Source organism: Pholis gunnellus (assembly GCF_910591455.1).
Source record: "Pholis gunnellus genome assembly, chromosome: 14".
NCBI classification, from domain to species: domain Eukaryota; kingdom Metazoa; phylum Chordata; class Actinopteri; order Perciformes; family Pholidae; genus Pholis; species Pholis gunnellus.
The window spans coordinates 3,533,687-3,556,103 of record NC_136541.1 but is presented as its reverse complement, the minus strand read 5'-3'; the positions used below and the strand labels follow the sequence as shown (position 1 = coordinate 3,556,103).

General features: G+C 40.7%; 2 protein-coding genes across 2 annotated transcripts; one reads left to right on the top strand and one right to left on the bottom strand.

Moving 5' to 3' along the window:
* The first annotated feature begins 3,150 nt into the window (after positions 1–3,150).
* Positions 3,151–5,554, top strand: LOC306706215 (tripartite motif-containing protein 16-like). The gene has a single exon (XM_079173194.1). The coding sequence runs from the start codon at positions 3,247–3,249 to the stop codon at positions 4,927–4,929; it is 1,683 nt and encodes a 560-aa protein (XP_079029320.1). The 5' UTR covers positions 3,151–3,246; the 3' UTR covers positions 4,930–5,554.
* Positions 5,555–6,598: 1,044 nt separating this feature from the next.
* On the bottom strand, positions 6,599–20,327 carry LOC306706013 (uncharacterized protein; the record flags this gene model as incomplete). The annotated part of the gene is made up of 15 exons (XM_079172925.1): positions 6,599–8,094; positions 8,432–8,494; positions 8,763–8,824; positions 9,141–9,499; positions 9,956–10,118; positions 10,372–10,989; positions 11,419–11,485; positions 11,622–11,671; positions 14,629–14,674; positions 14,999–15,082; positions 15,649–15,852; positions 17,173–17,336; positions 17,431–17,600; positions 18,757–18,812; positions 20,223–20,327. The coding sequence occupies 14 exons, from the start codon at positions 20,325–20,327 to the stop codon at positions 8,438–8,440; spliced, it is 2,205 nt and encodes a 734-aa protein (XP_079029051.1). The 3' UTR covers positions 6,599–8,094; positions 8,432–8,437.
* Between the last annotated feature and the right edge of the window lie 2,090 nt (positions 20,328–22,417).

Below are 22,417 nucleotides of genomic sequence, written 5' to 3'. Positions count from 1 at the left end.
ACTTCAACTTAACCCAGCAAGTCTGAACTGTAACGGAACATAACGGAACTTAAACTTTAACGGAGGGAAAGACGCACGCTGTAGACATCTTAACGCTGATTGGCCAAGACTCGACACGTCACATCAAAGATGTTTTATTGTGAAGATCACTACGTCACCTTTTCTCCTCGTCTCAATCCAATCTGAGAAACGCTGGCTGGATCTACACGATTCACGTGGATGACATATTTTGATTCAAAACGGCAAATTTCCATGAAAAGCGACAAGTTTACAGGTATGAATAAAATTCTTGAAATAAAAAGATTCTGCATTTCCCTCTGCGCCCCACTAGAGGGGTGCGCCCCACAGTTTGAGAACCACTGCACTAACACAACACTGCAACAAAATATTATACATAATTAAATGTGGACTCTTAAATATCAGATCTCTGTCATCTAAAGCTGTGTTAGTAATAGTTTAATATCAGATAATCAAATGTATTTATTTTATCTGTGTGATGAAGAATGTGTCTTCTGAAATGAATCAACTCCTCCAAGTCATATTCATTCTCACATTTTTCGAGGCACCGGCCGAGGAGGTGGAGTAGCAGCCATCTTTGACTCAAGCCTATTAATAAACCTAAGCCTAAATTAAATAACTCATTTTAAAGCCTCGTTCTTAATGTTTCACACCCAACCTGGAAAACACGACAGCCAACTATATTTGTTTTAGCGTACCGCGCCCCAGGTCTGTATTCTGAATTCCGATCTGAATTTTCAGAGTTCTGATCAAGTTTAGTCCTTAAAACAGATAAAGTAATAATTGTAGGTGACTTTAATATTCATGTGGATGTTGATAACGACAGCCTTAGTCCTGATTAACAGAAGCTAATCTAATCTAACAATGAGTGGACAGAAACACACTCGCTGTTTTAACCCTCGACCTTGTTCTGGCTTATGACATTAAAATAGAACATTTAATAGTCTTTCCACAGAACCCTCTTTTATCGGACCATTACCTGATATTTTGGGGATTCTTGCTACCGGAGTGTACGCCATTAGGCAAAGGTTTACCCACTAGAGGTCTATCTGATAGTGCTGGAGCTAAATTTAAAGAAGTGATTCCATCTGTATTTAACTCAACACCAGGTCTCAATATAACAGAGGACTCCTGTGATAACTTTAGTCCGTCTCACATTGATCATCTTGTCGATAGTGCTGCTGGCTCACTGAGAATGAAACTAGACTCTATTGCTCCTCTAAAAATAATGATAATAGAACAAAGGAAGTTCGCTCCATGGTATAACTCTCAAACATTGTGAAAACTTGAAAGGATCTGGGGTTCCACCAGTGTGGCGAGACAGTCTTAAAACATATAAGAAGGCCCTCCGTAGTGCCAGAGCAGCTTATTACTCATCATTCATAGAGAAACATGAGAACAACCCCAGGTTTCTCTCCAGCACTGTAGCCAGACTGACAGAGAGTCACAGCTCTGTTGAGCCGTGTGTTCCTATAGACCTCAGTAGTAGTGACTTCATCAACTTCTTTAATGATAAGATTATAACTATTAGAGAGAACATTATTGATCTCCTGCCCTCAACCAGCACCGATCTATCCTCAACTAGAGTAACCTCACAAACAGCTGTAGACTCTGATGTATATTTAGATGCTTTTCTCCCATCGACCAATTGACATCAACACTTTCTACGTCTAAACCTTCTCCCTGTCTCTGTGACCCCATCCCGACTAGGCTGCTTAAAGAAGTTTTACCTTTAGTTAGCACCTCTTTACTAGATATGATCCATCTGTCTTTACTAACAGGTCATGTACCGCAGTGCTTCAAAGTAGCTGTAATCAAACCTCTTCTTAAGAAGCCCACTCTTGATCCAGAGGTGTTGGCTAACTACAGACCGATCTCTAACCTTCACTTCCTCTCTAAGATCCTCGAGAAAGCTGTCGCAAATCAGTTGTGTCACTTTCTACAAAACAATAGTTTATTTGAGGATTTTCAGTCAGGATTTAGAGAGCATCAGAGCACAGAGACAGCTCTGGTGAATGACCTCATTACATCAGACAAAGGACTTGTCTCTGTACTTGTATTGTTCCACCTTAGTGCTGCTCCTCTTCCTGGAATGAAGCACAGCTTGATAACCCCTCCTTCTTCCTCCTGCTCTCAAACACAGCCGGCTCCACTCTGTCCACATATCTCCTTGTTCCCTCCCCTTCACATCTACAGTTTTAAAGATGGGTGTAACCAACATGGTGGTGAAGCGACTGACAAACCAGAATTCTGACGTCTAGTGAACGTTTGTTTCATTTCCTCATTCATTGATTCTGTATCAGTGTGTCTGACTCTGTGAGAGAGAGGAGACGGAGAGAAAGTCAGGGTTTGTTCAAGAAAACCTGCCAACGAGCAGCTTAACTGACTCAGAGTTTTCACTAAACCTGCTTTCTGAAACAGGGCCCAGGATGGTTCGCTGTAAGTCTCTGTGTTCACTTTGTAAATAGAATAATATGAACCATTACCTCTACTCCTGTTAGCAGACATCCCCCCACTGCTTCTTCTGATCAATTCATATAGAGCTACGTATGATTTCAGCAGACTTGGGCCTCAGAGGCTGACGTAGAGCCAGTGTTGTCTTCATGGGAAGAGAGACTTGTTGAGGTAAACACAGGAATGGAGGCTGGAAAGAGGCTGCACATGCACCAACCAAAGCAGATGAAGCAGAAGGGCTGGAGGAAGCATCACATGTCTGTCCTTTTATAACAGCTAGTTGTTCATGTGTTTGTTTTGTTCTCCCCAGTTCTTCACCAGGAAGTCAGAAAACAAGATTACAACACTGAACAATGAAGCAGAGTTTTTACTTTAACGTTTCTGAAAAGTCTGAATAACATTGAAATTCTAATTGTTATGAGCTGAGCACATGGACTTTATATAAGAAGGCTGAGTGTCATAACTGTTCTTACTGCATGTTGTATTGACAGTTGACACACCCGGCCTCTCACATGAAGCTACACGTGTGGAATGCAGTAGAGCCTGAAAACTCCTCCCTATGTCTCCTGCTCTCAAACACAGTGAGCTCCACCTTATCAAGGTATTTGCTTGTTCCCTCCCCTTCACAGGTCTGAAGCTCTAAAGTAGAGTTATAAACAAGATGTTGTGATATGAGGGAAGTGATTCATCATTCACAGTAGCAAGAGAACACACAGATTGTTTCTGTTCAGAGAAAGTTAAACTATTTGACAGTCGTTGTTACTGAGAGGTGAAATGGCGCAGAAAGGAGTTCAGCTGGATCGGGAAATCATCTCTTGTTCCATCTGTCTGGATCTACTGAAGGATCCGGTGACTACTCCCTGTGGACACAGCTACTGCATGAACTGTATTAAAAGCTTCTGGGATGAAGAGGATGTGAAGAAACTCCACAGCTGCCCTCAGTGTAGGCAGACCTTCACACCGAGGCCTGTCCTGCTGAAAAGCACCATGTTAGCAGATTTAGTGGAGGAGCTGAAGAAGACTGGACTCCAAGCTGCTCCTGCTGATCACTGCTATGCTGGACCTGAAGATGTGTCCTGTGATGTCTGCACTGGGAGGAAACGGAAAGCCATCAAGTCCTGTCTGCAGTGTGTGATCTCTTTCTGCGAGAAACACCTCCAGCGTCACTATGAATGCCCTGCCTATGAGAAACACAAGCTGGTGGACCCCTCCAAGAAGCTCCAGGAGAACATCTGCTCTCGTCACGATGAGGTGATGAAGATGTTCTGCCGTACTGATCAGCAGTGTATCTGTTACCTCTGCTCTGTGGATGAACACAAAGGCCACGACACAGTCACAGCTGCAGCAGAAAGGACTGAGAGGCAGAGAGAGCTGGAGGTGAATCAACTAAACATCCAGCAGAGAATCCAGGACAGAGAGAAAGACGTGAAGCTGCTTCAACAGGAGGTGGAGGCCGTCAATCGCTCTGCCGACAAAGCGGTCAAGGACAGCGAGAAGATCTTCACTGAGCTGATCCGTCTCATGAAGAAAAGAAGCTCCGATGTGAAGCAGCAGGTCAGATCCCAGCAGAAAAGTGAAGTGAGTCGAGTCAAAGAGCTTCAGGAGAAGCTGGAGCAGGAGATCTCTGAGCTGAAGAGGAAAGACGCTGAGCTGAAGCTGCTCTCACACACAGAGGATCACAACCAGTTTCTACACAACTACCCCTCACTGTCACCACTCAGAGAACCTACAGACTCGTCCGGCATCGATATCCGTCCTCTGAGCTACTTTGAGGACGTGACGGCGGCTGTGTCAGAAGTCAGAGATAAACTACAGGACGTTCTGAGAGAGAAGTGGACAAACGTCTCACTGGCAGTAACTGAAGTGGACGTTTTACTGTCACCTTCACAAGCAGAGCCCAAGACCAGAGCTGAGTTCTTAAGATATTCAAGTGAAATCACACTGGATCCAAACACAGTACACACACATCTGTTATTATCTGAGGGGAACAGAAAAGCAACAGTTATGAGTAAACATCAGTCTTATTCTAGTCACCCAGACAGATTCACTTCATATTGTTGTCAGGTCCTGAGTAGAGAGAGTCTGACTGGACGTTGTTACTGGGAGGTGGAGAGGAGAGGAGATGGAGTTTTTGTAGCAGTCTCATACAAGAATATCAGCAGAACAGGGAGCTGGAATGAAAGTGGATTTGGAAACAATGACAAATCTTGGGCGTTAAATTGTAACAAAAACAGTTTTACATTTTTGTACAACAAGATCCAAACTCCCGTCTCTGGTCCTCAGTCCTCCAGAGTAGGAGTGTACCTGGATCACAGAGCAGGTATTCTGTCTTTCTACAGCGTCTCTGAAACCATGACTCTCCTCCACAGAGTCCAGACCACATTCACTCAGCCTCTCTATGCTGGACTTAGGATTTATTATCTTGGAGCCACTGCTGAGTTCTGTAAACTAAAATAGTCAGAAGTGATTTAAGGAACAGCAAATTAATGTTTGTGTTTTAATCCTGAAACTCATTTTGTCTCCATCATTGTTGCTTAATTGCTGATTGTTCTTCAGCTGTCAATCAAACATTGTGGGCGGTACTTTGACATCTTCTCATTCTTGTTGTGTAAATGTTTGAGTTTCTTTAGGTGGAGCTCCTTTCTGTGTCTGTTTAGCCATGGAGGCTATCACTGCTCATGATGATCTTTGTTGACCTGAACTGATATTTCTCTTCATGAAAATGTAAACTGCTCTGAGGTTTAAATGTTTGATAAATATTAGTATTGATGTATTTGTTAGTTGTTGTTTCTCTTCCACTGCATGGCTCTTAAAGAGAGAAATCACCAGAGCTTCTTTTATCAAAGATATTTAGTTCTCAGCACTCTTTGTAAAGATTTCTTTAAGTGAAATTATGTTTATTTTCTAGAACAGATTAAATGTTGTTCTTGTTGTTTTGCTAAATCTACTTTGCTGAAAGTCTTTAGTGAGTCAGTGAATCACCCACAGGTCTCATCCACAGGTTTCCTTTGAGTCCTGACTGATGAAACTCTAAGCTTGAAGAGTCATATTCTGTTTGTTTTCAATAAAACATCTAAATCAACATCGTTGGCGACTTTCAAAGTTTGCTTCACCAAAAGTGTTCAACAACTTTCTCTAAAGCTTCATTTGTCCTGACCTCATCTCCTGCTCTATATTTTGGGGAGCCACTTATCCCGCTCAACTTTATAAGCTTCATGTTGTTACAAAGAAGCACTTTGTATCAAAGTGAAGTGTGAAAAATAAATCAGTTTGACTCATTTAAGAAAACTCATGTCTGACTTTAAGAGAAATACTATTTATTTAAAGAAACAGACGATTACATGACTAAATGAGGAAACCTAGAATACTAACAACTTAACATGTGCAACAGTTCAAATGGTCTTTGCAACTGAAACCAGTGAGCAGCAACATGAACACATCACTCTACTCTGTTGTCAGCAGCTTTAATGTGACGTTCTTTAAAAACACAAATACATTTCACTACTTGTTTAGTTTCGGTAGACTAAATGAATTATCAGTGAATTACTGTGTATTCATGTAAATGTTTAACTGATTACAAGAATCCAAATGACTTGTTTTAGGACACAAATCTTTATGTAACATATTTCACACATAAACATGAATCTGATGGAAACTTCAAACTTTTAAATGTGTTAAATGTAAAGTTTTAATCCCTGAGCCTCAACTCTTGATGCATCTATGGAAGATGAACAGATGTTTGATCACATGCAGAGTTTTCTGTTTCGTGTGACGTCAGATTTAGAGTTCAAGAGTTTGTGTTGAGCAGAAGAATGTGGAATGTGCTCATCATCAGATGATGTGGATCTCCATGTTTACTGGTGAACATTCACGTCATCAGACGACTCAAGATGACTGAATGATTGTTGAGTTGGTCTTATAGGAGTTAAACACATTATGCATTTATAACAACTTTAAATTCAGCGTTAATCACCTTAAACAGTGAACTTCTCCATATTTGTCAGCTTTCTCAGGAGCTATTTGAGCTTTTCATTTGGATCTTGACTTGAACAGTATTCTCAAGTCACAAACTTTTATCTCCTTCATAACAAGAACGCAGCATGAGCACAAGCATGAAGGGAAAGAAGCAGAACTCACCGATACTGCAGAAATTAAAGCCGTTAGGAGTTTTATTTTCTCTCACACGCATGTTGGTCCTCAGAACAGCAACACATATCTCAGCATTTCATCCCAGAGATTTAATCAGATGCATAGTTTAGAGTTTATGGGATTAATAAGAAAAACAGTGTGTAAACAACAGAAATGTGTCAACAAAACCATTTCCAAACACAAACAGAACTTCACAGCTTGTGACTGACAGAAAACTAAAAACAATTCTTATGTAACGTGAGTTTCTACCTCAAGACAAAACTGAGAAACTACTTCTTTACTACAAAGCTCAAACAACGGAGAATAAATGTTTAACTATCAACATCAGTTCATTCACTGACAGAAAAACATTCAAAAAGCTCAGAAATGTTTCTGTTTCACAGCTTGTTCCCTTAAAGCTCATCTATCGTACCCATCAGAACATGAACCAACAGAGGACGCCTTCAATGACACGCTCAGTGTTGTTGAATCACATTTACAAGAACACAAATGGTCCGATTGTGAACGTTGCCCTTTATAATCTTCACCATCAGTTAGTTTTGATGGGATGCAGATTGCCTCTGAGGAGTGTTTGTATTATTAAAGCTGCAGAGTAGCAGTAATACCGAGGGCAGCACATCAAACCTGCTGATTTGACACATTAAAACGTCTTTGCAGCTCCAAGTGTCACAAACTGTCGAGCCCCTAAAGTCGTTCTTAAATGTCAGATTCATATTCAGAGCTGAAGAGAAAGATGAATTGAAGTGAAATGAATTGCTTAAAGTAACAGTGTGGAGCATTTAGTGGGATCTATTAGCAGAAAGTGAATTCTATATATCGTGGTTCTCATTCACGCTTGGCATACAGGAGAAGTTTCAGCTGCTTGAAATCTGCAACGTCACCACTAGATGCCGCCAGATCCTACACACTGCACCTTTAAGTATTTAATGAAGAGCAAGTCCACCAGTGAACTGACAAGATGACTTAAACACCAACATGTCCTGTTCAGTATGCGTCTTGGTCAGAAGTCTTTAAAGAAAAGTGTTGTGTCGGATTTAAAATGTGTAATTGTCCTTTATATCATATTTAACTTCATCAGTACTGACCTCAAACATTCAGTATCAGTTGGGCAATACTAGGAAGCTCATATTATGAAACATATCTTTGAATTATAACAATTATCTTTTATTTAAAGATGAAACATCAATCAGCTGAAGGTTTGTTAGTTGATCTGTTTTCACAGTTTTAGAGCACAAGACTAAAAACACTGATGTTCTCTCAGAAATATCTCTTTTTCTGAGAGCAGATGTTCTTTCATCTCAGACAGACAGAAACAGGAGTGAAGGCACAAACATGAAGCAGATTGTCTCGTTGTTTTGGGGGCTTTCAGGTCCAAGATACAGTCGTTCTCCTGACTGATCAGAGAAATCACTGGGGGGGGATAGAACATCCTGATGAGTCATCACTACAGCACAATAGATCTCTGTGCTTCAACTGAAAGGAGACGAACAACATTATTATTATTTCACTTCTGTGCTTTCAATTATGTTTTTCCATTTCATTTTAAAGTGATTTGGGGCATTTTATTATTTATTTTTGTTGCCATTATTTCTTTTAACAATAACTCCTTGAAGGTAAAAAAAACAATAAAAACATCTCAGGAAATGTTTTTTAATCATAAGTGAGATGATTCATGGATAGCAGCTACAGACAGAGAAAAGTTGCACAGCTCATTTTAAAGGATCTAAAATGTAAAAACATAAAAACCTTAAAAACAAGCATCTTTCTAACTTCCTGCCTCATAAACAAGAAGTGAAAACATTCAACTTACCAACATTTATTCAGAGATGATCGTCTGTTGGGAGATTTTCTTCTTTTTGAGGGATTTCTTTTTCTGGAAATATCAGAAAGAAGAAAAACAAACAAACATCAACTCAAATAAACAAAAGTACGATATATGAAATACAACGAGCAGGAAATAAAAAAGTGTCTCAAAGTCGCTTCTAAAACTAAAATCCTGCTCTTCGACCTTTGTGAAATATATTTTGTTCATGTTTTGTTCAACGCAGTCAAACACACACACGTGTGAATTAAACCTCTAATGCGAGTATTGTCACTGAAAGTCAGATTTGTTTGCGTTTTGTTTCAGACGTGTTTCTCACCGTAGAAGAAGCCGGAGGAGTTTGTTCGTCTGCAGCCGGTTTCTCCTTTAACCGGTTCCTCTCTGCAAATCAGTCACATGAACCATGAATATCAGTTATTACGTGTGATCCACAAGAACAGCAAGACAATTTAATTCATGGATCAAAAACCACTCGTTTGTGTCCACTAAGTGCTTCAGTTTTGTACTTCTTCATGTTAGATGTTGTTGACATTTCACAACTTTCTTAATTCTTAAAAAACTAAAATGTGAAGATCACGTTTAAACACAAAATGCTGATGAGCACTTTCATTTATTGACTCTTCAATAAGTCAATAAAAGTTTTAACAATGAAGATATAATTCATTCTAAAACGATGAACAATGAGAAAGTCTCTCACTCGTTTTCTCTGGTCCGTCGTGGCTCACAGCGATGGGAGTTGAGCTCTCCGTTGTCTCCTCAACTTCAGCCTTCATCTTCTTTATCTTCTTCTTTTCCTTTGAAAGTGGAGTCGAGTCCATTTCAGGAGGCTCGGAGCTCACCGCACCGCTTTCATCCTCCGTCACTAATCTCTTCTTCTTCTTCGTCTTTGGCGGTTGGTTTTCCTTTGAGGAGTTCTCTTCTTGTTCCGTGTTCACTTTAACTTTTTTCTTCTTCTTCGTTGGTGTGTCGTCGTTCTCCTGAGGAGGATCATGTTGAGGTCTTTTGGCTGGTTTTGGTCGAGGCGTCTCCTCCGCTGCCTCTTGGGTCCGTTTTTGTCTGGAAGAATGAATCGTGTTAATTTCAATAAAAATATTTGGTAACTGTGCATATTTTATTGTCTTTTCTAAACGTTAACGTTAACCTGTTCTGCATTATTATATATGCTAATGTTATGCTAATTAATGTATATTTCCCCTTTAACACTGTAAACTTCCACTAAATACACATTATGTATTTCATATTGCAAATATGTTTAATGGTTTCTCCTACTTTTTCTACGTATGACAAAAAAAAAGATTAATTTTTTCGTTTGTTTTACATTTCCATTGTTTTTTCATGTTGTTTGTTTAACTATTTAGGTATTGAAGTAAATCTCTAATCCCATATTTCAATACATATTGTTGTTACTTCATTAAATTTAAATCTATGTACATTTACAACCGCTGACAAAGTAGTATTAACAGCGTTCATGATGTGAAGAACAGACAGAAGCCAAAGAAAACCTCTACTGACTTCTTTTTGCCGTTGAGCTTCGGGCTTTCTGCAGTCGGTGCGGAAGTGACGCTGCTCTTCTTCTTCCCCTCATCCTCTTGTTTCAGGATCCTCGATCTCTTCCTCCGGCTCAGTTTTGTCCTGAAACCGCGTCTCTTTTTGGTCGAGGAGAGCAGAGACGAGTCTAAAAAGGAGTTAAGAAAGGGGAAATGTGCAAATCACATCATTTTCATAGCTTCCTCTTTGATGCACCATTTCTATCTGACACCTGGTGAATAAGTAACTAGAAGTAGAAATATATATAGTAGCTTGAAAAGGAAAGTTCATCAAATTGTACTTAAGTATAGAACATAAATCCACTAACACTGATGATTAAAGGGTCGTCAGCGTTGAGACTTCATGTATTCAGGAGAAGGAGAGAGACATTTTTTGACTACCTGTGGCTTCCTGCTTCTTTTCTGTGGCTTTGTCTCCCTCTGCTGGTCCTTCACCAGACTGCATCTCCGGTGTCTTTTTCTTCTTCTTCTTCTTTTTCTCCGTTGTCTGGGCTGGACTTGCAAGATTCTCCACCTTCTCCTCCTCCACTTCTACTACTTCGCTCTTCTCCTCTTCCACCTTACTCTTTTTAATTTGATTTTCTGAAGGAGTGACGGGAGTTCCCTCTTCATCTTGCTCACTTTTCCTTTTCTTGGTCTTCTTCTTCTCTGATGAAGTGGCCGGAGACACGACCTCCTCTTTCTTCACCGCCTCCTCGGCTCTCCTTTTGTCTCTCTTCTTCTTTTTGGCACTCTTGGTGGAAAGAGGAGCATCACAGGATGCCTCTACGTTGGATGAGTCGGTGCTCGGTGCATCTGCAGTCGGCGCCTCGACGCCCTCTTTGCTCTTCTTCTTTTTCTTCTTCTTCTTGGGAGTTTTGGCATCTGTGCAGGACTCTGCAGCCTCCTCGGGGAGCGGTTGGCTGGTTTCCTGCACGGTTGCGTCGCTGTCTTCGACTTCGACGTTGAGGATGATGGAGATATCCGGGACTCCTTGCTTGTCTGCTGCCATTGCCTTTTCTACAACAGAACAGAGAGACATGCTAAGAAAGAGACTTGTGACAAAAGCAACACTAGAAGTCCAACGATGCAGGAATAGAAAATAAGAAAGAAATAAAACGGCATAATCCTTTGAGCTCTTTATTCCCCAAACGTTTCCAGATATCTAGACTTCATCAGTCATGTGACTTAGAGATCACCATTGAAGTTTTGTATATTTTTACTCATAAAAAATGTAATATTTACACCTGGTGGTTACTGACATTTAAAAAGAAATCCACATGATTTATTTGGTAATAAATAATGTGTTAAAAAGTTAGTTGTAATATTTTGTTTAGAGCACAATCAAAGTGTTTGTTAGTATAGACTTATATTAATTAGATCAATATGTTGAAGTTCACTGCTAGAACTCAATGTAAACTATATTTAACATATACTACTGTCTGTTACCAGTGATGGGTTCCTCCGGGGTTGTTGCTGTCTGTGTCTCGTCTTCAGGCTTCAGCGCGGTGAGGTTCTGAGTGAACACACAGACAACAACTCAGTATTATTACCATTACAAGTAATAATTACCACTAACTGTTTGTTTAGCTTCTCTCCTAACAAGACTGTACTGTTCTCGTTAAGGCCTTAAAGGTAATCGTTCATTGTACCTCAGACGTCTTTTCCTCCTTTTTCAGATTTGGATTTTCAGAATCAGGTTCTGAAGAAAAGATGAAAAACGTTTCGTCATTATATCGTCTATTCTGCTCTTGCTTTGTGCAGGAAAGCTTAGCAGACAGCTAACAGTAGATCCGTGAAATAAAGACCCAGGAATCCGAAGAAGGGTTTCAGGACTTATGGCCATCAGGTAACGTGTCCGACTAGCTAGCTTCTAAGCTAATTTTAACATCACCGCCAATGGAGAAATGCTAATCACGATTAGCATTTAATACGACACAAATGCTATACTAAACGAGCAAATAGAATAGAATATTACATTCGTACATATTGTCATGCTGCATAAAGAATTACTTACAGACAAAGGTCTCTCAAGGCTACCAAATAGAAAAAGTGGAACGTTAGTGCAGCACGTGCAGCGTGTCCTCTCATTAGAATCAAAAAAACAACGAGGCACTAACTACGGCGAGAGAGGAGGGATAAATATGAGCATGAAAATGCAATGACATTCTACAACACAGAAATGTGGGGGCAGAACATCGTGTTTATCTGATGTATTTGTTTGGTACTTCAGGAGTATAAGAGGTTTTAACCCAAAATGACACTTGGAGACATCTGAAGAAGAAGATGTTTAATCCTTAATCCGAACCACTAAAGAGCAGAAACAATAACAGTGAAACTAACAAAGAAATGAGACCAAGTCAAATGTAAGGTGAGATTATAAAACAGACTGAGCCAATTAAAAACTAATGCTACCATCTCACCAAATTCCATTTTCAAATTTAAAACTTTTCTTCGCATTGGCTTGAATCCGCACAGTACTTTTCTAACAAGAAGAAAATGTCACTTTTAAAGCTGGTCCTCCTGTTATTTCCTGTTATTTCCTTCTTTCATAACAGTGCTGACGAACACCAAATGTTGAGTTTCCATTAAAACTGAAATGTGACCGGTGTGTTAATCACAAGCCAAAATCATCACAGCACACAAGGCCAACCTGCCTCCGAAGTCGCCACATGACCGGTGGCAGACCAGCTTATCGTTAACAAGAGTTTGGTGCAGTTATATTTCACCATTAGATTCTGTGTAAATAAACAAGAGGCTCTACAGCTCTGATGTGTCCCTCGGGACATCATCAGTTTTGCAGGTATTTGGTGATAAAACAAAGTATATGAAAGATGGAAATGTTTGGTCTGATGGTGACACTAAACTGAATGGCAATGAAATTCAACCATTGTTGATGCATCTCACTAAAAAGAAGACGTGTCATGACGGTGGAGCACGGCTAATAAAAAGCCATTTCAACGTCATTTAAACTGTTTAAAGAGTTATTTTCTGAGTAAATGTTGCTTCCTTCAGTTCTGATAACAGAGCGCTCTCATTTCTTTATCGCTCTCGAACTCAGCAGACGTTTTCATTGTTGGGGCAACAAAACCACAGGTGGAACCAATTAACTGTGGCTCGATTCCAGCAATTATTCCAATGCAACGCAGCGATTAGTGACGTTCTTACCGGTAGTTTGACAAGTCAAAACGTCTGCTGAGACAAAAAAAAGGGCTTCTGCCCTAAAGTCAGGAATTCATTTCAAACACTTTGTTAAATGAGGCGACTTGAGTTCCAGGTGTAATTCTCTGACTAGTCGTCACTCCGGTTTGCTTAACGAGCTCCGACAAGCTTAACACACACCTGAGAGAAGTTAAACAAGTGACTGACGATGTGGAAAACTCCTCTGAGCAGAGCTGAGCAGAGCGGTTTCTCTCGGCTTTGGCAGCGATCCTTCAAACGCTTAACAAGTGTTGGCGATGAGTCCAAGTGCATCATGGTAAAATATTCTGCGCTGTGTTTTACTTTCTTTTCCCTCGTTTCCCCTCAAATAAAATCAAATGATCCAAAAGTTCTGCATTTAAACAGCAAGAGACAAAATGCCGCTAATAGAAAGGAAATAAAATACAAAGATCTGTGAATTAAATGACACTTTTAAAACTGCATTTCAAGATTAGTGGATATCTTTTAAAGGTCTGTTCCAAATAAATCTAAAAACACTTGCAGAATGCAGACCATAATGATCCACCATCGATTAATTTAAGCCACAGTTTGAGTAAATAAATAAAAAACATTTATTCTAAAACATTTCTTTTTCTTAAATCCAAAACCTTATTGTCGCAGCCGCAAACTAGCCAAACCATCAACCAGGTTCTGTTTCACTGTTCTTTAAATTATGATGCGAGACATGAACACACTTGTTCTGACTGACTTTATATTTCTAGATCGAGTGCACGCGATCAGATAATGTTAGGTTACGGTTGATCAAAGAGTTAACTTTCCTTCTGGCAAAACACTGAGCAGCTGCATCACACCTCTAAGTAGATCAGTGTGGACAATTGGACTGTACCATTCAACAACAGTAAGAGGGGTGTTATCAGGAGCCTTTACATCTGCACCACAGCGGCGGAACGTCGTCACACCCCTGCAATTAACTATGGACTGGCCAGCGTAGTGTATATATATCATGCAGTTAGGAGATGGGGAGGAGTGTCCCTTGTTCACAAGAGCACCCACTAAGTTCATTATGTTGTACTTAGACTTTAGTGCAATTATAAGTTTATATAGTTATTCTGATTTGTCACTTTAGCTTGATTTTGTTACCTTAATTGTACATACTTTGGGTGAATAAAAACCCTATTTTTCCCACTTTACCTGCTCTGCCAGCTTCATGCGTACCCTGCTCTCTCACGCTTACAATGACTTTAATAAAGCATCACCAGGTGACACCTGATACCGTCTTATGAAGCATCCTTCCTGTCTAGATTTTCATAATAAATGTAACGACCGTCGTGTGGTCTTTCCTCAGCAGCTTTGACATCTGCTGTAAAAAAAAAGGAAAAGACCTCTGAGCCGTTTCTTCACAACAGCTTGTGATTCCTGTCAGAGCGGCGAGAAAAGATGCCACGCATAACGTAAAGAACAAGCCGGTTATCAAGCGTCTCATTGGTGGTTCGTTACCTGCAGGGGGCGGGGCCTCGCTCTCTGCCGGCTGGTCATTGGTCACCTGCCAAGAGGAATCAACAGGTCAACAAACACCAAACAGAGAGTTTCTTTCTACTTTCTGTTTGCTATTCATGACACAGATTGGATTCTGTTCAGTCACTGTGAGCAACATAGAGCTGCTGAGCAGCAGTTCATTCACTCCTGATTTAAACAACGTGTGACCAACATGCTGCTCGTACGTGAACACTTTCATAATCCGGATTCTTTGGCAATAATTACATCTTGTATAATTAGGTTTTTGGGAAAGTAAACATCAAACAATGAATAAACGGGTTCTGTCCACGATAAATATGAACAAACATGTAAATATGAACTAATTCTGCACCTGAGCAGCGCTGCCTTCCTCCTCCTCTGAGACCTCTGCTGGATTGACGGCTGTCTGTTCACATGCAGACGTTTCTTCTGTCTCCTGAGGAAAGAAAACAAAGCAGAGAAACTAAAGATTAAATATGAAACGATGCAGCTTCTGATTTAAAAAAAAATCTTTTTCTTTTGACTGTAGGGTTTACAGGTATGGTGACATTTAATCCCAAACCTCCACATGCCTGAATACTCTTAAAGACCTGATGACTCAGCAAAGAATAACTGCTCTCAGTGTTTCCTCCTGGAGGCTAAACAGCACAAACAATGCCCCTCAGAGCGAGTCACAATCCTCCGCTAAATAGGTTTCAGATGTGCAGAGAGTGAGCCGAGGGGGGAAAGAGGCTCGGCCGCGCCAGGAGTCAACAAACACTCACAGTTTCTACGAGTTGTGGCGGAAACTGATTAACATTTCTGCTCATTTCTGTAGCAGGACGGAGAATATACAGAGCAGAGAGCTGTTTGGTGGCTCCAATGCAGGACAAATCTAAATAGATTTCAATAGATGTGAATATTTTGGCAGCACTTTAAAGTACAGGAGTCAAAAGTGAACGCAGGTTTGTTGGACGGGTCTTTCACAATCACATACTTTGGCTTCAGCCTCGAGTCACTAACCTGCGTCAGCTCATCGTCGTCCTCTTTAGGCTCCTGGCTGCTGTCGCTGGAGGCATCAGGGGCCACGAGTTGATCCTCAGCCTCATCAGAGGCAGCTGGTCCGGGCTCGGCCGGGCCGGACTCCACCTCCTCCTCCTCCTCAGAGTCGGCGCTGGAACTCTCTGCCTTGTTAGAGGCCTCAGCAGACACTTCGACGGGAGCTGACTGCAAAATATCAACAGGTGGGCGGTTAGAAGACCATGAAGAGACCTTCATACGTTCTGTCTTCCCCACAATGCCTCGGGGTCATGGGCAGATTATGAGACAATGAGGCCCCAAGGCCCAGACCTGCAAGAGGCCCCACCACCTCTCCACAGGACAGAGACTCTCAGACTTTAGAATGGTTTGGCCTTTCTCCGCACTCGTTTTGAGTCTCTTTGAGGTTGTTTTGAAGAATCAAAGAAACTAAAAACCGGTCTGCTTTTAATTGAATTCTTTAATTTTGTTCCGTTGAAAGTAAAAGTGAAGTGTCACGTCGCTGTACTCGTCTGAGCGGAGAGAAAAATCTATTAAAAACTACAAATCTTCTGCTGTCAGACACAAACCAAAGTGACTGTGAGCTTGTAGACAGAACCACAGAGACATTAACACACAAGAGTATCATTCTGTCCAAACAGCATCATCTGCTGCATCACTGGTCCGACAGAAAAGAACACACACACACACACACACACACACACACACACACACACACACACACACACACACACACACACACACACACACACACACACACACTCTTGTAATAACAAACGAACACAAACTTACAGACGAGACGAGTAGACATGAAATGAGTCTGTGTGTATTTCAGAGGCATATAACAACACTGGAGCTACTGTCCATTTATCAACACATTATTACAGTGACTGCACAACAGCTATGTGTGTGTGTGTGTGTGTGTGTGTGTGTGTGTGTGCGTGTGTGTGTGTGTGTTATTGTGAGACAGACCAGTGAAAGACAAGTTACTATTTGAAACTTCCTTTTTTAGTTTCTCCAACACTTGATTGTAGTTGATTAGATGATTGTTTCAGCAGATCGATGCTTTATTGCCCTCAGAACACAGTCTGTCCTCTCACAGGAAGCTAATTCATGTATACACGTCATAAAAAACATGATTTCTGATATATTGTATTATAAGCAAGAAAAAGAGAAGAAATCAATGATTGCTGTCACATATTTTTAGGGTCTGGATGAAGCGTGCTCGCTATCTTTCTACTGCAGACACAAACACCCGTTTCTTTGTTCTCCACTTAAATACAAACTAAAGTGTGATGGCAGACCAGATCAAAATACCACCAAAGAAGAAAAAGGGAAATCTCTCTCTTTCTCATCTGGTGGCTGCAGCTGAAGGTTTGATGCCTGAGTCTTCAAGGATTAAATCTGGTGACCGTCCAATCATCAGCCTGCTTCTGAATCTGTTGATTCTCGGTTATGATTCGATTGTTTTTTTTTAGGATGTGTTCATATCTGCCTCTCTATGCTCACCTCTTGCTCTGTTGCTTCCTCGTCCTCTTTCTCTTCTTCTTCACTGTCTGAGTTCGTTGTCCTGGTTTCCTCTGCAGGTTGCGGCGGCTCAGAGGCCGTGTCAGCGTCTCCCTCCTCACAGGGCAGCTCTGCAGCGGATGACTCGACACCATCTGTCCCAGGCTCTGAAGCGCGGGCACAAAATACACAACAGTTGTTCAGGAGTTATTGCTTAAAACGTATGAATTATACAACTGATAACAACAACAACTAACGTACCAGGTAGAGGTTTGGCATCCACATTATTTTCCTCTGTGACGTTGGAGAGTTTAGTGTCTGCGCCTCCTTCTTCTTCTTCGCTGGTGGCAGGTTCTGGTTTGATGTTGTTCTTCTTCACAGTAGTGATGTCTTCCGTCTCCTGCTTGGCCTGCTGAGCCAGAGAGCAGAGCCTGCAACACAACACACACATTTTAAATACCTACGGTCGCATAAACATATATACTAATTATAAGCATGTTTACAGTGGAAAAGTGGCAACATAAATTCTACTTAAAGCAGACAGCGTGCAACCGTATACACTTTGTTTTTGAGTGTGCCGTTATTTGATACTTTTTTCCCACAATGCAATGCACAAAGGAAACGGAGGATCTGCTCACAGCTGGAAAGAATTAAGATAAATAGTGGAAGGTGGCTAAACAGCTCCAGAAAGATCTCAGAAAACAAATACAAGTTATCAATCTTAAGACTTTTTGCTTTCTTCGTTTATTAAGTTTAACAACCAAAGAGTTGTTTTTGTTATTAGCATATTAGCATGTCGTACATGCTGTACAGAATCAGAGCGCAGTATGGATCTGGGACACAGTTCAAGCATTCATCCGTCATAAATGTGTTTAGAAGTTCCTGACAGCTCGTGTAACGTGTTTGGGAGGAAATAAATTCCTGACGAGTGAAAACCCGTCGAAAGCTTTAATCTGCAGAAAGCTGACTGGGGACCCGTCCGTCGTGTGTCGAGCGGCCAAGAACGACAGATGTTTTGTGAGAGTCGTGATGAAGAGTCTGAGCGATGTGAACAACCAGAGTAAATCAGTGTGACAGGAGCAGATGTGTTTGTACATGACTTGATGAGCAGAAGGAAGAAGAAGCTCCCGAGAGTGAACTACACAAAATGTGTGATTTGCATACTTCTGCTTTGATTGAAGTATTGTCGTGTTTGACTTTTACTACAGAGATGAGCACCGTCTCATCTTTGGGATCTCAGGGAAACAACATTTATTGAACAGCTGTTGAGTTATAAACACGAGTTTGAGAGCTTTTCATCGACTGGATTCGCGTGACTTTAGTGTGGGATTCACGGCAGGAAATCGTGAGCTGATGTCATCCGCTGCCTGTTTAATCCCTTCCAGGGCAGCGAGGATTTAAATCCCAGAATGCACTGGGCCGAACGCCAGGCAGTCACTCACAGGGAGACACGCTAACGAACAGTGACATCCTGTTCAGAGACAGCTGAGCTCTTTGGACGTCGCGACCTGCGACAATATACATACTGACAAAAACATAGGTAATTAACGTGATTTAAAAAAGGTCCACACTTCCTGTTTGACTCACTTAATCCAGCTCGTGTAGATATCATGGAGGCTGGAGCTCTCCTCCGGTGTCTCCACCTACACACACACACACACACACACACACACACACACACACACACACACACACACACACACACACACACACACACACACACACACACACACACACACACACAGACAATATTCCTGTAACTCAACTGTGATGATGTAGATTAAACAAAAAGAAGAGTTCAAAGGGAAACGTCAAATTTCCGGTGGCTCGGGAATGCTTCCACTTTGATGCCACAAGCTCCCGGAAATGAAGTCATGCAGCAACGTAGGAGACAATACGAGAGAGTGAGAGGATGAAAAGATCAGACGGGGGAACGATGCTCAAACATAACATGGCCTCTGTGGGAGCGTCGGAGCGACGGCAGGTTTTGAATTTAGAGAATGCCTGAAAGAATAATGTTTTTCTCAATTCTAGTCTTCCTAAAAGTCCGACAGCAACTTTTAACGATGTTTATGGCCGACCAGCCGGAAACCTGAAACGTGTGACTGACAAAAGCTCAGTGTTCCTAATGTTAGACATCAGTAATAAGACGTGTGTAATCTTTTTCTGTGTACGTTTAACAGCAATCAAATAAAAGCAGCATTACTGAAAACACACAAAGGTTTGATCGTTTAACAAACCTCAACAGGTCGGGTTTTAAACTAGGTTTATATTGAAATTTATTGAGTTTATAGAATATACTGAAAAAAACCTTAATTATGCAATGTTTAACTTTCGTTACAGACTTAATGTCTGTGGTTGCATCGTGACAATGTATATGCACTATGGTCATTGTTGGGCTGCAACTATTAGTGTTATAATTGGTTATAGCTGATTTATTAACATAATGTAGTCGTTATTAGGTTGTTGTGGGCTCTATAACAGAACAGATCTTTCCTAGGGTCTGTTGTAACACCAACATCTAACAAAATGTGTTCGCACTGCTTCAGATATCCACATTGTGGAAACTTGATTCAAGCAAATTTTGTGAATTTTCTGTGAGAATTGAATAGTGAATAGTTGCCCATTCAATTACTGTAGATCAACTAATAGATTAATTGACTAACCGTCGCAGGTCTGGAACATTTAACTGAAAACTAACAACTTTTATGGTTAAAGGCGACATGAATGTGAGGAGGCTCTGAATGGGGGCCAGTGTCCAGAAGCGTGCAGCTGCTGAAACATAATGTTCTTTTCCTCCAGGAGGCCAGAAGGAGGGGCAGACACGTGCGTTTACACACGAAGCTGGGCAGCAATGTACAGACTGCACATGAAAAACACATTCATATTTAATTCTGGTGTCTTACAAAACATGCAAGAGGCGCAAGAAATATCAGATAAAACCATCAATATGACCAGAAAAACTAAAGTTAGCGAGGAAGAATGAAGTCCGGTCGGTTTTAAACTACATCAGGCTGCAAATGTGTGAATAATTAGACCCAGACGAGATATACCTGCGCGACGTCTTTCTGCAGCACCTTCGCAGCTTTCCGGTATCCGTTCACCTTCAGGTGCTGGAAGATCAGGAGCAGCAGAGCGGTGTCCTCCTCCGAAGCCATGCTGACCGTCTGGACCGACACACGAGTCTGGGAACCGGGACCGAAACCTGGAATATTATTGAGTTATTAACAGCTCAGCTCATGCCCGCTATGCAGCGTGCAGCAATGAAAGACTGTGACGACGCCCCCCCCTCCAAATGCAACATGGGAAATAGAGTTTTTCTTTTGTTTGTGTGTGTTTTTTTTTTAAAGGGGCTGCAGAAGCATCTTTTGAGATTAGACGCATTATTCACAAGAAGTTAAATTAATAAATGACTCGGAATAGAATTAGGCCTGAAATAATAAATATTACAGTTACAACATGAGCATAATACATTTTTACTGTATCATTTTATATAAGGCTGGTATTAAAAATGATTAAAACTATTGAAAAACACGTTGAAATCAATTTCTCCTTAATTAAAGCTAAACCCTCTTTAAATGACTTTAGTGTGTTACGTATCCTCTCATCCATACATATTATTTCTCCATTTTATGGTTTAATAAAACTAAGGCTCTTGGCCTTTGCTTATGAAGCAAAACGCCATTTTTAAATTGGATTTAAATGTATAAAGCAAAGTAATCATCAGTCAGCGGTCAACTAATGGACTTTGGAAACATTTAATATGATTTTTGTGATTAATAACCCAGTTACAGTGCTAACCCTATCACAGCAGTTTACACACTGGTTAGACAGTCTGGTTTCTGCTGTTATTATTTATTACATGAATGTATTTGCATAATAAGCACATGTGGACAAAGCATGCTAATCTGCAAACAAATGTATATTTGCATACTGTCAACATTTACATTGTTAATGAAATTACAAATATATTATTAATACAATTAATTAAAGTTCATTAAATGGCTAAAAGTGTTTTCTAGTTAGTTCTTGGTCCAAACTGGTAAACAGGTTTTAAGAGCTGCGAACAGACTTTATAGGAGAGGGAATGAGACTGTACCATGTTGAGTGAGTGTGTAGGGGTGGAGGTTTTCATTGTTTCAGGGAATAGTCCACTATTTATTACCTGTTCAGTCACATTTTTAACATACTGGCTATACTTTGACTCAGCAGCTCATAATTCAGACCCAGTGTTTTATGATGTTTTCTCAGTTTTTTTAATCTGTCTCCGTGAATAAATGTATTTAATTCTCATGATGATAACCATGAACTATTAAGCTTTGGCATTTAATATAGATTTAATAGAGAAATTAAGGATATTTAAACTCTCATAAAGGGGGTGACTTGAGCTTTTATTTCTTGATTAGTCTGACGTATTTCCGGTCGCCCGCTGGTTGATCTCCGGTGACTTGACGCAGTTTTGCGTCTGTACAGTTTGTTGCGTAAAGAGAGAAATTCCTGGTTTTCTCCGGAGTGCCAGCTGGCTTTAAACAGACCGCAGTCAGTCACCGTCCGACTGATGTTCTGTCCGGGATCACACTGCCTCATGGAGGGAGTCTGTTACGATGACGTTCATCAATAAATACAATAAGAATCAAAGTAGCGTACCGCCGTTTAAAGGAATGGTGTTGAAGGATTATTACAGCTAGTCTCTGTCAAGTTACACAAACAAAACGAAGACTAGCGGATGTGAAGCAATTTAGCTTAAAAAATAAAATGAAGTCAAGTTTTAAACACGGATAATTTACCATTTTATATCAATGGATGAGGCCGATTTTTACATTACTGTCATTATAAAGGATAACTAATAATTAGCTGAATTAGCTAGATTACATTTTTCTTATAATCTAGCAAAGCCTCAAATAATTAAAACATATAAGAGAGAAGTAGCTAACCTAGAAACAACTAAAGCTGTCCAGATAACTAATGTAACGCTGGCTTAGTTTCACACCAGCATTATTGTGTCGTCATAATAAAAACTACCCCTCTCCTGGTCATTGCACATTTTCTCGCTGCTCTGTGTTTTATTTTGGCAGGTCAGACCGGAAGTGTTGGCACTGCAGCTGCGCTGTCTTGACTTTGATCGTATTTCATTGGGAGTGTGTGGACGCTCCGACTGGAAGGAAGAAAGGTTTCGTGGAAACTTGAGGATATGCGGCGTCTTCTGCAAACTTTAAACTCCAAAACCAAACTTTGTGCGAGCTGAAGA